The 16709-nt window shown below is 36.7% G+C and overlaps 1 protein-coding gene across 1 annotated transcript; it reads right to left on the bottom strand.

Moving 5' to 3' along the window:
* Window positions 1–15349: 15349 nt before the first annotated feature.
* LOC122639205 lies at window positions 15350–16489 on the bottom strand. Its single transcript, XM_043832027.1, has one exon. The coding sequence runs from the start codon at window positions 16487–16489 to the stop codon at window positions 15350–15352; it is 1140 nt and encodes a 379-aa protein (XP_043687962.1).
* Between the last annotated feature and the right edge of the window lie 220 nt (window positions 16490–16709).

Consider the following 16709-nt stretch of genomic DNA (forward strand, 5'->3'; position numbering starts at 1 on the left):
TCTTGCAAGGATTGCAACAAGTCATGACAAAAGGATCTAGGGTAGAAGAGATGTGGGTAAAAAGTCCCCAAATATACAAAAGGTTAATGCAAGACACTCATGCTGGTTGGCCCATAGATTTGTTTAACCTGTAAGCTATATCTTTTGTTATGACCTATATTAAGGTTTGTATTCTCTCTAAGGATAACTATATAGTTTCAGTAGCAAGTATAACAGTTAGGACCATGATAGATCAGCTAAATCAACTTGTTGAAGATGATGAATTTATAGTTTTATTTCTTATCACTATTAAGGTAATAATCCCACATCGGTTGTGGGTGCTTCGACTATTGAATATAAGAGTCACAAGAGGCCACCCCACTTTAATCCAATTGGTTTTAAGATGAAAGCTTAATATGGTGTCAGAGCGGGTACATTAGGCCTCCATTGATGATGGGCCTTCGCCACCCACGAAGATAGAGCCCAGAAGAGGCCTGCATGTAAGGGGGAGTGTTAAGGTAATAACTCCACATTGGTTACGATTGCTCCGATTATCAAATATACGAGCCACAATAGGCCACCCCACTTTCAACCAATTGATTTTAAGATGGAAGCTTAATAATCACCTAAAAAAAAAAAAATAGAAGGCAACTTGAAAATGGATCCTACGATAGAGGCTGGGGTTTGAACAACCAATAAATAATCCATGTGATAATTTCTCAATATTTTCCAATCATTGACTCTTCAATTTTCCTTCACTTCTCCATCCTCCTTTGTTTTATTCACAGGCACTGCATTTATTGTTTGCGTTTTTCAAATTTGAACTTCGTAGAAATGCAAAGAAATGTCTGATAGTGAATGGAAAGAGAAGACCAGCCATGAAAGAGGTAGCTGCAGTTCTTGAAGGATTAAGAAGCTATGGGGAACATCATCCATTGGTCCCATGTACAACCAAGGAGCATAGGTGCTTGAGCTATGAAGAAGATTCATTTCACTACCCTGGTGATGCAACATGACTCACTTTCGATTATGAGAAAGGAGGTTCAACAAGAGGGATTTTTATCAGCCAGCAGATAGGTTGCCGCTGCCATGCCACAGAGAGTTGTCGTTTTAAATAATCGATTGTTAAGGATGAGTGTTGCAAGGTTGGAGGGGAATTATCTGCTTCATTTCCTGTCCGGTCAATTTTCCCAAGTCACTCTAATAGGGGGGATGGACCCCACCTGGGTAGTGTGTTCGGGTAGGGGGTAGGGTGGTTATTCCCCACTATTAGAGGGACTTGGGAAAATGGAGCAGATAAAGATCCGGTTGAAGGTGGGGTTGTAGTTTGAAGATGGGTGTTGCAGAGGATGGTTGGGACAGGAGAAAGAGAGAGAGAGGATTGCACGAGTGCAGGGAATGTTCACTTACGTGAGCGTACGTGAACAACTCACAGCCATTTAGATGGAATTTATTTAGTGGGAATGTTTCATCTGAACGGCTGTGAGTTGTTCACGTATGCTCATGTATGTGAACATTCACCCCCTTGGGTTGCACGGCCTGTGCCACAGTGAGAGAGGAGAGTGAATAGAGTAACTTGGGTTAGGTTAGGATTAGGGTTAGGGTTAGGTGTCATAACTAATTGTATAATAAAATTATGGGCAAGAAAATGTTAACCGATTTTATAGCCCTTGCACCAATGCGACAACCAATGAAAGTGCACAGAGAGGTATTGGTTTGTATGTGATTTTTTATTTCACTGGGGGTTAAACGGTCTTTTTATGCACAAAATCATTGATTTATATCTAGGCACAGGAACCATACTAACCACGGGACCGATTAGTGTTCTTTTTCCCTAAAAGTATTATTCATAATTTATATCTAGACTATCATAAATTATTAAGCAATTTAAGTATTTCTTTAGTATTGAGCAAATAAGATTTATTTTATTATTTAAAGAATGAGTTTAAAAATGTGTTGGTTGCACAAAACAGGAGATGGAGTAGGTGTTATTACTAACTGGGGAAGTAATGATTCTTTGATAAGTCTGGAAGTAGAACTGGAGTGTCTAAATAGAAACTTTAAGTTCCAAACAAAATGTATTCTGTACAAGAAAAAAGATTGACCAATATTGAAAATTTCCAAATTTCAAATTTTTTGCTTCTAATTCTAACCAAACTTCTAACTGCAAGACAGTAGAAATCCACAAATTAAGAATAAAGTTAAAGCTGGATTCAATGGGGACTTATTGATGGCCTCTCAAACTTGTCAGATCTAAGGTTAGTTGTTAAGTAGCATCAAACAATCAAAGACCAGGAAATGGGTTCTCACCACTATAAGGAAGAGAAGAACCACACATTTCAATGGACTCAAATATGTTGCAGAGAATTTTTCCTGTCTATGATTAACATTTGAAAGAATAATTACATAATCATGAAGGTTACAAGACCTCCAAGAAATCTAGCATACTCCTATTTCCTAGAACAATAAAAAAATGACTGACCTAATGCATGAGGATCCCGCCACTGTGAGGTTTGGGCTTTTCAATTAAAACCCCACGAACACTAGGTCACAATGGAACAACCTTACTATTGCACTGAGGTCCGGCCTCTATTTTCTAGAGCAATATGTCTACTTCAATTACTATATGTATAGAGAACCAATTATTGCACTGGTCTGAGTTATGCTATCAACACCTTAGTTATTCATAGAAATTTCTTTTGAAGCTCATCTTTTCTTGCTCTGTTACCTGGAAACTTCAAAATGTTTTGTATTGTATCTGAAACCAGAAAGAAAATTAATCAGCAAAATAGGACTAAAAAAATTACCATCCCTAGATATGTTGGCTCCTTTTGAGACCCACTAAAATCGAAGTTCCCATCGTGGGCAGCAACAATATCTCACTTTTCTTCATGGGAAGTGATAGCTAGAGAAGAATCCCAAGTTTCTTGATGAAGATAAGCTTTTCCATTAATGCCTTCACTCTGATTCAGGTAGAGTTCTTCCAGAGGTGGAGTGGAATAATGAGTGAGAATGAATAGATAAAGGAGAAAGGGAAAGGGTTTCGTGTAAGAAATTTTCTAGGTCATTTTATGGGCTTAATTAATTATTGGCGTCAGTCTTCAGATGGTGATCGTAATATATGGACTGGTTCAAGCGTGTTATCCGGTTAATAGAAATAGGCCAACTCAACTCATTGTGGAAGTGGGTTTGGGTTTTGGGACAGTATTATAAGTACTAATAAAGAGGATCCATGCCATCACGATCATTCACTTTATCTTTTTTCCCACAAAAAAGTTTATTGTATAGGTGAAGAACAGGAGATTGTAGAAGATCCCTTCAAAATTTGATTCGTCAAGGGCTGCGCAAGGAGATTGCTAGAGGATTGCATTCTAATTGTTCTTCATCAGCAAATGAGGTGCAAGGTACACTACAACCCTTCTCCTTCTATTTCCACCCAATGTTTGTATTCTAGAAATCATATGGGCGTTCTAGTTAGAGTTTTTCATTGTTTAAATCCCAAGAGAACCTATTTAAGCTAATCAAACCTTTACATTCTGAACATGATAACCCACCTTCCTTTGATCCCTCAAACCCAAGTCCTCTGTCTCTCTCTCTCTCTAACCTGTTCTTAGTAATTGGTATCCATCTTGGCCGATATGGATCCAGATCGATCTGAATTGGATAGATCAGATGGATTTACCCTTATTTAAAATTTTAAAAAAATTTTGAATTTTTTTTTTTTTTTTTTTTTTTTAATTTGACTTGTACGGGTCTACCGATATAGGATCACCCTGGAATCGGTATCACCATCTGCCAATTCCAATATAAAGTGGTCAATCTGAACGATCTGATACCAATTCTCCAAACCATGCTCCTAATAGTTTATAAGGAAAAATAATACAAGCTATCTGATTGCATGACTCCTGTGTCAGATACAAGAACATGCAAAAATACCGCCCCTCTCCTTGAAATTAAAAAAAAAAAAAAAACGCATCTATGATGATGCCCCTCTTGGATACACACTCTCATTATTGGCTCCTATGCTGATACAAGCACTAAACGACCAGACAACGATCTCTTGCCCTAATTTATATATTATGTTTTATTTTCCATTTTACTTGAGCTTTGATGTTAATCATCTCTTTATCTATCTTATTATAGTCTATAATAATAATGGTTTATAAACTCTTACCAAAAAAATAATAATAATGGTTTATAAACAAGCCACTATTGTACACGTGAATGTGCGTTTGGACCACATGCACCTACATGAAATGAGTCACCTTTACCCGAAATTTGATCTAATTAGATAGGTTCAATGGCTCTAATCTAATCAATCAGTTGATTTTTTTCGTGGGTCCTACGGTTATTAATCATTTTGACAAGATAGAAGATGGTTCTAGTCATTTTTATTGCTCAAAATGAACCAATTTGAGATGGAACGATCATTTCACGCGGTCTTGTGTCTAAGTGCACGCTACACATAGTTTGGCATGGATTTTTTACCTTATAAAAATCCAGGGAAAAATGATTCTCTGTGAGCATGGCTCTTGCATCAGACACATGATAGGACAAAATGACTGCCCTACCCCCATGAGAGGTAGAAATCTTGTCCACTCATGTGTGGTGGGTGAAAATTTAGTCGGAAAAAAAAAACATAATTTTTGAAAACTGAAAATGAAAACTCAACAAACACCCACCACTCATGTCTTGGAATAGGTGTGAAAAAACTAACAACTTTAGTTTTTAGCATAAAAGATAGGGGCACTGTTCTCTGTGCCGTAGCACAGGCTACGCTCAGGCACATGGGGCTGGGCGAAGTGACCACCCTGTCCCCCTGAGTGATAGGCCCATGTGCTTGGGTGCAGCCTGTGTTGCGGCCAAAGAACATTCTCCCTTAAAGATAATTTTTTTTTTTTTAAACATAAAAGATAACTTGTTCTTTAGCTTCTTTTTTTTCCATAGTAGAATCACATATCAATGTCATGTGGGACCTACATATAAAAAATAAAAGGTAAGGTAGTTGGCAAAAACTAATACCTCATAATTAAGAGGTCATGAGTTCAAATCTCTTTGAGACCTATTTATCAAAAAAATTAATAATAAAAAAATCATATGGGTCCCTTCCCTTCCTCTTTACTTTGTATTACTTAACCTCTCCTATAAATAGAAAACAAAGATAAGAGTGTAGCAATCACTAACAACAACTTCATATCATTAGAGCATAAATTGACAAGGTGGACAACAACCAATGACCTGACAAGGCTTTTTTGTGGGGCCCATGTGTGGGTCCGGAAGGGGAAGGCCAAATATATATCTAGGCCCATCCCTATGCTTTTATTTGTCTGGTGGGCCTGGACCATTGTAAAGGGAATGGAAAGGTGTGTCACATAAATTGTCCACTTTGGAAATTGTCCATATATTCCATGCACTTGGGGGTGGGGGGAGGTGATGGACAAAGCAAAGCATGGAAGATGGATTCAATGAAGAATTATGGGTCCATAGATATGAGATCTCCCTCTCTTACCTTTTTGAAAGAGGGGGCATGCAGGTACAAGTGGACCCTAACCCACACGCTTTTGACAACTCACTTATCCATCTCTCTCTTATATGTGTGAAGGTATTTGTCTTTTGGAATGGTTCAGAGAGTCAAGATAAGAATCCACAATCTCCCCAACCCTAAAAGGAGGGGGTGGGGTGGGGAAAGCATAAACCATTCACATAGAAAGTCATATCTGCATTTCTTTATGTGGGAATTTCAATGACCCTGCCATGAGTCTCCTTTTTTACATGGATGGGTTTGGTGGGATGGTAGAATAGTGCTAAAGTAAAGACATTGAGAATAGTTAGGGTGGTTCCCCATTAATCTCACTTTCCTTTTTGTTTATTGTCAAGTATCTATCTGTCTGTCTATCTCCTCCTTTCAATCCTTTATCTTTATTGAGTTTAGATTCAACTATACAATAAATAAGGGGTAAATTACACGTCAATCCTTGGTTTTCAAGTGAAACTCAGATCATTCCCTGGTTTGTGGAAAAACACAAATCACCCCCTCTACAGTAACGGTGTTAATCTATTTTCAGTTATTGATGTGAAAGGATTATTTTACCCTTGTACTAAAACATTAGAATTAAATTTACAATACTACCTTTGCTTCATTTTCAATATTGATCAAGGGTAATTTAGGAATTTAAATATATTTAACTGGCTGACATCATCACTTAACAACATAAAACTAACAATAAGGACTAATTTATCATATTAAGTTCTAAACCAGGGGGTGATCTGTTTCGTTTGAAAACCAAAGGGTGGGGCGTAATTCACCCATAAATAAGTAAGGGTTCTTGACAGAATTGTGTAAAACTCTCCAAATTCCATGTTCTAACCCATGAATTGAAAACTCAACTCTCCTTTAATTTCTCATTTTGAGGATGTTGGAGATAGCAAAATCAGGCTAGCTAGTGATTGCATACCCAACTCCTCCATTTTGGGTTTTATGATTGAGGCTTGCATTTGGAGTTAATTAAAAACCTTAAAACCCTCATAATACCATATAACTCAACTACCCAACATGAATGATTTTTATTAGTTACCTTTTTCAATGGTGCTCTCTAAGCTACAAGGAAGTAATAGTACACTAGTAGACAAACCATAACTCCCCTATATCTAAAGCCTTCTTCCCTTCCACACATTACAAGGCTTTATTGGACACACATGATAAAAAAGAAATAATAATAAAGAGAGAGAGAGAGAGGCTTTCTAGGTGGGATAGAAATTGTGGAAACTTGTTTGGACTAAGCCTATTCTAAGATTAAATCTTTATAATTTAATGGCAATAATCCCTATCAAGAATTGCTTGGAGGGAATTGATGGCCTTTCTTCTATTTTTTTTTTTTTTTTTTTCCTTTTTCCTTCTCGTTTCTTTTCCTTTCTAAAGGTTCATACCCTAACAGTGAAATATTATGTAATTGAGAATGACTAATTTGGACCTACACTGATAGATCTTGATGGACAAGTGGCATGATGTTGATGTTGGATTGTCAAGGCTACACTGTTACTAGGAAATTAAAATCTCCAAAGACCTGAATTGGAGTAATTTCAACCTGACAATAACCCACATCACCACCTAATATGGACAATTTACACATGGATAATCTAATTAGATGTAGAATTCTAACCTAACTGGTTATGAACAAATAAGACTTACTGATCATATAATCAAAATCAAACTTCCCTACCTTATTTGTATGATGGGTATCTTCCATATTTTTTCTTTTAAGTTTCAACAGATTGCGATAATTTTTGTGTTAGGTTCATCTAATAAAAAAAAATTTGATGCAATTAATCAAAGAAATAGCCCATGAATTGATTGATCAAGAACTGATGAGATGGCTTACCAATTGAGTTATAGATTTGAAGAAACATATAGGTCATGTAGTGCAATTGAAGATCTTACCTCAAAAGCTAGAAAAGTATTGATCATCTTGCTAATAATCATCTAAAACGTCGGCTCAGGGGGTTGTATGTATGATTCACATTAATTTGGACACAATGAAAAATTTGATTGAATTAGAATGAAAAATTTAGACTTGACTAATCTAGACCATATCCTTTCTATCCAATGATGAGAAATGATACATCGTTTGTTCACATGATAAAATAGATGATGCCTTGTGACTTTTAGAAAATAACATACCCTTGTAATAATAATAATACCATAAAATAACTCCTCTTAGGATTTATGATCCACATATCAATGCAGCCTTTTCTCTCTCTCTCTCTCCAATAAGTGAGAGATTTATGGAAATGATGTAGGTTCATGCTTGTAAAACCCTAATTATTTCATTTAATAAATGCAACATAATGGGGTGATTTGATGCTAGCATTTATGACATATTTAATTACTAGGGTAATGGGAACTAGTTCTGTGTTAGATTATCTTTCAGTCTTCAAAAAGCTTATAATCCATTTCATATAAACAACATAAAATTTGTTGAAGTTGCCTTAAAAAACAAAGGGAAGTTTCCCATGTGAGTTTTTTTTTTTTATTATTTTCTTTCTCTAACCTTGACCATGTGAGCTTTGTGGATGATATTGTTCTTTGTATCACCATTAGTGTGGAATGAAAGAATTACCCCCACATTAGTCATTGGGAACTTATCCCTCAAACAAATATCAATATAATTTATAAACAATAAATCATATAATCATGTAATTATCTTCTACCGATGATAAAGACAATTAATAATTTGATGAACCACATGGATCATGTAGTTATGTTGTCTTTTCTTCCTACTTTTCCCCATGCGATGAACTTGTTTGTCTTCACTTTATGACTACAAGGTGCGAGATAAATTAATTTTCTTATGGAAGAGGGTTCTCTGAGCAAACGACATAGAGAGCACACCAATGAGGATTGACTAAACTTTTTCGTACATAGAGGGCAAAGAGATCATTTCAAAGAGAGAGAGCATGTCACATTGGGCCAAATATTGGGTTCCACACCAAGTGCTATGCACGTGCTTACAAATTAGTTTGTCTTCCAAATTAAAGTTTCATGGCCCATGTTATAAACAATTGGGCTTTCATTCATTTAGTTGGATGTTTTTTTCTTACGTAATTTACATGCATTTAATTTCATATGAGGGGTTGGGCCCAGGCTTTCAATGAATTGTGGGGAGAAAGACAAACCCAATCCATCATCATATCATGGGCCCATATCTTAGGCCCAATAAACAAAGCTGTATAAAGTGGATGTTTGATGCTTCCCATCATTGATTTCCCATGGCATGTGCTCTTTCTTAACTTCTAGCCGTTATTAAAAGGCCAACTACAAAGGGCAATATATAGCAGTGGGGTCCATACCCACCACCTTGTATTGTAGGGCCCACAAAATAAGGGTTTGTCCTTTAGTTCATATAATCCGGACACGGGTGTGGACCTAAGCATGACCCCAATCATAAGAATCTGTACTGAATAAATCTAAAACAACCCCCACTAACAAATAGCTGAACAGGTTGCCTACCCCACCTAATCAAAGCCTGTCCTTTTTAACTTCCCAGGTTTGGTTTATGGGGCTGGCCCATCCTCAATATGGGGTGGGGTTTGACCCGACCCTTTTTGTAGAGTTTCAATATGGGTCGGATCTTGGATGCTTATCAAAGGAACCAACAATTGGTACCCTTATCCTCACTAAACCCATTCTTGATCTCCAATATTAAAGTGTTGTATCACTTCACAATTCACACTGCTTAAATGGAAGAAGTTTTGGGAGGGGACTCTTTATGTTAATGCATATAGTCCACATTTATCAAACATGGTTATGGCTTGGATACCATATGGTTTGCTTTTAACTTTCCTTGACCCAAACCATGGTTTTAAGATTCCGAATCATTATCGCATCATTTAGTTAATCCGGTCTCATAGGTTAGACATGGACATGTTTATATTCAGTCGGTCGTTTTTCAGTCCGTAATCAGGGTTAAGTTAATCGTGCTAATCAGGTTATAACCACCCTTCAAACTTTCTGTAAATAGGCCATAAACAAGTTAATCAAAATATAAATAGTTTATCCCGATCGGTTACCAGTATTAGTGGGTTCTGAATAGACACCCATTGGAACACCCAAATAATAATCAGTCTAGGCTCAACACTAGACCATTTACTAACTAGTCGGGTCCGGTTGGACCTACCGATGCAGGCCAACTTTTGACACCCCTAAGTCTAGTCTGCATAACACATTTATTTTTCATTTAAATCTCTCTAGTCCCTCTCATAAAAAGCTGGGGAAAAAAAATTCTCTCTAGTCCCTTGTCGAGGAAGAAACATGGGATCATAACACAAGTGACAGTGTTTGGATGGGGATATGCTGGTTTACCTTTCAGTATACAACAAACCCATAATGTAATGAACAATTGGTTAGGGACCACCAAAGTACAGTGCCTTGCAAGTAGACATCCTGATTGCTGATTAAAAGCTTCACCAGCAGATCCAAACTCCATGATAAACAGAAATCACAGTTCATGGATGAAAAAGAAAAAGAAAAACAGAAAAAAGAAAGAATAGAAAGAAGCAAATTAATAGGTTCAAGTTCAACCCTTTGGTCAAATCAAAGAAGTATTGTAAAGTGGGAAAGTAGGATTCAAACATGAGGGAGAAAAGAGAAGGACAGCCTAATAACATCCAAGCAAAAAAAGAAGAAAGTTGTGACTTGTGACTCACAACCAACCTCAACCTTCCAAGAAATGAAAATAAAGAAGAAAGAAAACCGTCCAAATGAATAATGAGATGGTGAAAGCTTTCTTCTTAGATAAGAATGTCGGTTTAGTGGTATTCTTCCATACTTTCCCTGCACATGCTGAGAATAATAACTTTCATACTCTTTCTTGAAATAGGAAAATGCCATTGTTGAATTAACCAAATGGATTTAGATGGAACTTGTCCATTAAATTTGAGTGCCAATGATGTTGGGGTTCGACACAAGAGCAACAATCCCACATTGAATGTCTAGGAAGATCTCAGTTTCCACATGTGCTCCCACATAGAGAGAGATTGTTAGGGTTCCACACGAAAGAATAAATCGATGTGAAACTACGACCTCACAAATATTTGGGTAATCAAGGAAAGCTTGCCTCGATGATCCATGAAGGTATACCTTGTCATATTTTGATATATGTGGTGAATTCTTAACCATAAAGTTGCCTCAAGAGAGAGACAGAGAGAGAGAGAGAGATCTAGATTCCATTTTCTTGTTCTAATCACAGGTTTCACACTATCTAGAAAGCTCAAATGGAGCTTCATTCACTAAATATAGTCAATTTCAATGGAGACAAACAAGCTAGGTATGACTGTAGTGTGTGAAATAGGGAACCCAACTTTTAAAAAAGGGACCACAAGCAAGAAATTGTAATTCCTTTTTCAAGGGCTCCTGGATTTATTCTGTTGTCTAGAAATAAATTCTATCTTTTTCAGAAAATGATAATGAAGTCAACTCTGTTATAGCCATGTTCTCTAATTGATAGGTGAGAGGCATTGAATTGAAAGAAAGTCTCTTTCTATGTGCTCTATGAGGGAGCGTAGGGGCCACACGTGCAGCAGCCAATTAGATCATGCTGGCATCTCTGAGGTGGAATTTCCGTCTTTTATAAGGGACGGGGTGATCATTTCGTCCTCCACTATGTCTGGACGTAAAAAAAGTTGTTCTTGTCTGAACAATTTAATGGTCCTTTCATGATGGAAGATTAAGTTTGTCTCTGCATAATTGAGTGTATGGTAGCCATTCAAAGAAGAATATATAAGGGTGCGTTTGGTTGCGTAAATCCTTTGGATGTTGTCTGATTGGAGATTGTCATCTATTTGAGTTACCATCAAATGAATCGTAATTCCATAAAATAAACTGTTTGGTTACCATGATTCTGTGACATGATTCTTTTGGATAAACTGTTTGGTTACCATGAGTCTGTCACTTGGATTCACCCTGAATCTATCTGAAATACTGTTTGGTTATCCTGAGTCTGTGAGTTAGAATCAATTTAAATCTATCTGAAATACTGTTTGGTTACCCTCACTATGTCAGCTGGAATTATGTTTGTTTTTTTTTTTTGTTTTTTTTGTTTTTGTTGATTTTAATACATGGCCCTCTTTTCTTACCTTTTTAAATTTAAAATTAAAATGCCTAGACTAAGAAAAATAGAAACGAAATGAGCATAGATGGAAAACCAGTGGCCAAGAGAAATCTAAAATCACTTGATACTTTGGAGATAAAAAAAAAAAAAGAAAAAAAGCTCCTATATTAACAGGGGAGAGATGCACTTTTGCTTCATTGTTCCACCTACACCACTTCAACTACAGCCTAATGGTTTGGTCTTTCATGCTAAGGTCCTAAAGAAAAATGAGATAATTTCTTCTAACTTCCCATAGTTGATGAGTTAAATTTCTGAGTTTGCAATTGAATCAAATACGTACCAGATAAATATGCACGCAATTAAATGCCCATTAAGCTACCACGATTACACAAAACAATTAACATAAAAGACCATCAAAATACCACCCATCCATCCTCTATTCGGTTAGACCCATTCAATCTAGGGTTACAAATATAGAGATACATTGTTTCACAAATTTTAATTTAATTACATGAGTCACATGTTTTGGGCATACACCCCCTCTCAACCCCCTCCCATACTATTTCACTTGTTAAGATTAAGTGTTTTGACAGCATCAAGTAGCTCCTCCCATGTCTTAGTATGTTGTTTGGCATCTTTAATTTTTGCTGTGAGGTATCCCATCAGATAGTCCTTGGATTGACATGGTGTTGGTGAGATGGTTGGTGCATCCATGACATTATTCCTTGGTACCTGATTTGAAGATGAAGATTCTCCCTCATCTATGAATTTAAACCACCCACAACCATTATTTTTGCCCTATATACAAAAAAAAATGATATTTGTAAATATACGGAGACCAACTGTGTTACAAATGAAAATTAAGAAAATAAATGATGAGACACCATACCGAGGTGGAACGTGGGCAACACCAGAAATCTCGTCCTACAGAAGGGCCTCTAGTGCATCTTCTAACCTTGCACTGCCCTTTGCCACAGTCACACATTCGGAAGTGGTTGGCCCACATAAAAAATGATTGGTGGATAGGGCACTTGTAGAAACTTCTGCCCGGATTAGTTTTGATTTTGGAAATTAATATTATACATTGCTCACCACAAATGTCACATCTAGCCACAATGTCCATCTAGCCAGTTGATCAATATCCCACTAGATCTTGATGGCCTTCGACGCTAGAATCAGTGCATGAGATTGTAACAATTAAAAAAATGGGCATTTTTTGGGAAATGTAATGAGTTAATGGATTACAGATGACTATAAAATGATGTGCCGTTAAAGTTTGGTAAATTACAGTGAAAGTACATGGGAGGAGAGAAGAGTATCTGTCTTCCCTAGTCTTCACATTTGGTCGTCTACTTCCATATGAGTATTCATTTTGAAACACAACAGCCCACATGTACAAAGCACGGCATGAGTTGCCCAAGAAACCCAAAAGAGAGAGAAAAGAGAGAAGGACAGAGAGTGACCATACAGTTGGGCTCCACCTCAAAATCATAGAATAAGTAAAATGGGGAAATAGGAGACAAGGTTTCAATGACTCATTAATTCCTACTATCTGTTGAAGAAATCTCCATTAATGTTTAGATTCTATTTTGAAGATATTGGATCCATGAAAATAGAACCTTCAAACTCATCCCAAAAAGTTAAAAATTAATATAGTATGCATAGAAACTCCAAAGTATTTGAAAAACAATTCTAGCAATGTCACCAGAGATAGATCACCGAAAATCCATACCTGCAGAGAAATATTCTAAAACACATCTTTAATACAGAAAAGTGTGGGTTAGGCTTATCTATGACCCTTCTTAATATAGAAAAGTGTGGGTAGACGAACTAACATGGACCAAAAACTGAACATATACCAAGTTTCAATGCATCTAAACTTAGTGGCTGTAAATTACCACAATTTAATGGAATGCCCATTAAACCACAGAAGCTATATCTTATAACAAAATTCACAGAAAATATAATTAAAACAACAAAATTGCATCCATAAGTATGAGGTGAAATTAGTCTAAATGCAAAGGCCAGCAAGTATAAGATGAAATGGATCTATCCAACAAAATATAAACATCTTCAACTGTTTAAAACTAAGCTAAACCATCCAAAACAAAGCTAAACCAAACAAACATCTATGGCTCCAAAGCTAAACCAAACATCTATCCAACAAAATATAAACATAAAAACATCCATTCAATTAGTTCATGCTTAAAACTATGGATCTAACCACATCTTCAACTGTTCTGGTTCACTTGACAAATATGTTGTATGAATTTCGGCTTGTCTTCGTCACTTGCAGTCAAGAAAAGACTAGCCACATCCTTGTCTTTCATTAAAGCTATTTTTGCTTGGACTTTCAGTAAGCCATCAATGCCATCAACCTTATCAACTGCATCAGCTACACTTTGTGCAAGTTCGGTCCGTGTGATGTTTTTGTTGACTAGGTTATCTATGGCAGCAGCTATTCTTTTCAAAGGACTTGCAATTTTTTCAGCACCCCCTTTCTTTTTCTTCTCTTTACCGGTTGTGACATCAGCATGCGGCCGCCCACGGAATGCATCGCCACTCCCACGATCACACCGCCACTGGCAATGGGAGTGGAATGAACATCTTCATATGGAAAGGAAGTGTCAAGCACATTGTCATCCATACTTGAAGATTGAACCATATGGTCATTGTGAACATAGTCAGCTGGGTGCATAGCATCTTCTCCTGTTGCTATCTCATTTCCTAACCAAATCGCAAGGGCCATATGGATGGGAAGCACTTTACGTGACTGTCAATACTTCTGTTCCTTTTTCTGTCACAATCAATTAAAATATATTGTAATATATGTATTGTCATATAATAGTTGTAAATACATTCTTGAAAGAGAAAGATTATTACTTTGAACTCATTCCACACGTGTTGTGGTGCTTCGAACCTCAGCTCCACTAGATTCCAGCCCATCCCACTATTCTTTTGTAAGTCACACAAAGATTTCACCCTTGCTTTCCAAACTCTATAATGATTCCGAGTTTGTTCCCAGTCATATACCATGCCATGCTTAATTTTTATGGCATTTGCTATCTCCTGCCATTGTTCCCTCCTCAAACCATTGTCTCCAGTTTTTCCACTTTTATGCTGTTCTATGAGAAGTTCCATCATGAAGTAAGAGACTTCACTGGGCCATGTTGCAATATCACGTGACTTCTTGGAACCTTCCTCTGTAGCCATTAAATCTGTTGTGCTTGACTAATGAAAAAACTATTGTACATATAAGAGAAATACTAAACAATGTAAATTAACAATGCATACAAGTGCAACATACCATATTGACATACAAAACAATATGGTAATCACAATAACCAAACAAAACTTGTTCAAACTAGTTTAATGTAAAATACGCATATGAGTAGCACAAGCACAAAATAATGGGCATTGTACATCAAAACATATTGTTTCTAAAAAGATTGAGATAACTCAATCTAAACACATCCACATCATACAAAATGTCCATATTCAAACTTGTTCAAAGTAGACTACACAAAAGCAAATTACAAACATATTCAAACATTTGAGTTCCAAAGAAATTGAGATAACTCAATCTGAATCATTCACATCATCAAAACCATTGAGATCATTATACATATCATCATCATCTACACCGCCTCCCATCCGCTGCCCCACATGTTGTCACCATGCCTTCTCGGAATTGATCCCATTCCACATTACCGTACCTTGAACAACATTGTCATCATCCTCGATTCCACATCTGTTTCTCTTTGTTATGCTAGCATTGTTGGAAGTAGATTCTTCTTCTTCCTCGGCTTGAAAAATGACTCCTCTTCCTCATAACTATTTACAGTCAAACACAAATTATGAAGAAGAACACAAGCATTCACAATCTTGACTTGTGTCTTAAAAGGATATTCAGGCTGATTTTTCAATATCTTGAATCTTTTCTTCAAGAGACCAAACGCACATTCAATGCAATTACGCAAAGAGGCATGTCGTAAATTAAACAACTCCTTCTTATCTTGCGGCCCCAAATTAGAGTTTTTCCACTCTTTCACGTGATATCGAACATTACGGAATGGTCTCAAGAATCCTTTCTGATTAGGAAACCCAGCATCAACAAGATAGAATTTGTCTTGAGTACCGCTAACCTTCCTTCTCCTACCTGTGTATGGCATTATCCAATATTCGAGAATCGTATGCCGATCTGCCTGACCAGCAAGTATATATGTAAACTTCTTGTCAAAATCGCATGCACTGACTAGGATGTTTTGGGATATACATCCATGCCTATCACGAAATGAACGATGTTGTTCTACTTGAACCCATGTTGGGATATGTGAACCATCTATGGCTCCAACGCAATCCTTGAAGTATGGATAGAATCTACTACCGTTACTTGTGATTCGCTTATGCGTTGTTGTACTTGGAGGCTTGAGCAGTAGTGGGTATAATTTCATTATTCCATCCAATACCTTGTTAAAGTATCGACTTATAGTCTCCCCAGAATGGCCAAACATATGTGAAACTACTCGGTTCTTAACATTATGGCCAACTGTGTGTAAAAATATCACCACTTGTTCCTCTACTTGCACTAATTTGTTGTCATACAGTAGACCCCTTTGTCGCAGCATGTCACATAAGCTAGAAAAAGCCCTCTTGCTCAATCTTATCAAGTTTCGACACGTCCTCTCTGAACCATCAATAATTAGTTGTGTCTCAGTAATGCCACGGAGTCTCTGAATACGGTAAGGCTCTTTATGAAGGAACATTTTTGAATACTTCTCCACTGCTATTGCAATAGCAGTAGCCGCCAAGATGATTACTGTCTGGATGGTTTTCTTGTCAATCTCACCGTCACTATCACTCTCTATTTTCATGTCATCATCAGTATCTCGATCATAATCCATTTATAAGCTAAGATGATTACTCTCTTTCACCTATCTCTTAAATATTCTTGAATTACAAAAAAAAAAAAAAAAAAAAAATCGTTAATACAAAGCAATGTGCATACTTGATGTAACAAGAAAAATCTACAAAAGAAGAAATAAGTAAAAAACAATCTTCATAAAATTGATTGCTATATCTAATAAAAGCAGGCCAGCCTGCCTCTTTGACAAAATTTGTCAA

The sequence above is a fragment of the Telopea speciosissima genome, chromosome 9, assembly GCF_018873765.1.
Source record: "Telopea speciosissima isolate NSW1024214 ecotype Mountain lineage chromosome 9, Tspe_v1, whole genome shotgun sequence".
Taxonomy (NCBI): Eukaryota; Viridiplantae; Streptophyta; class Magnoliopsida; order Proteales; family Proteaceae; genus Telopea; species Telopea speciosissima.

Excerpts from the sequence above, each read along its gene's own strand:
- LOC122639205 (XM_043832027.1), bottom strand. The coding sequence starts at position 16,489 with ATGGATTATGATCGAGATACTGATGATGACATGAAAATAGAGAGTGAT.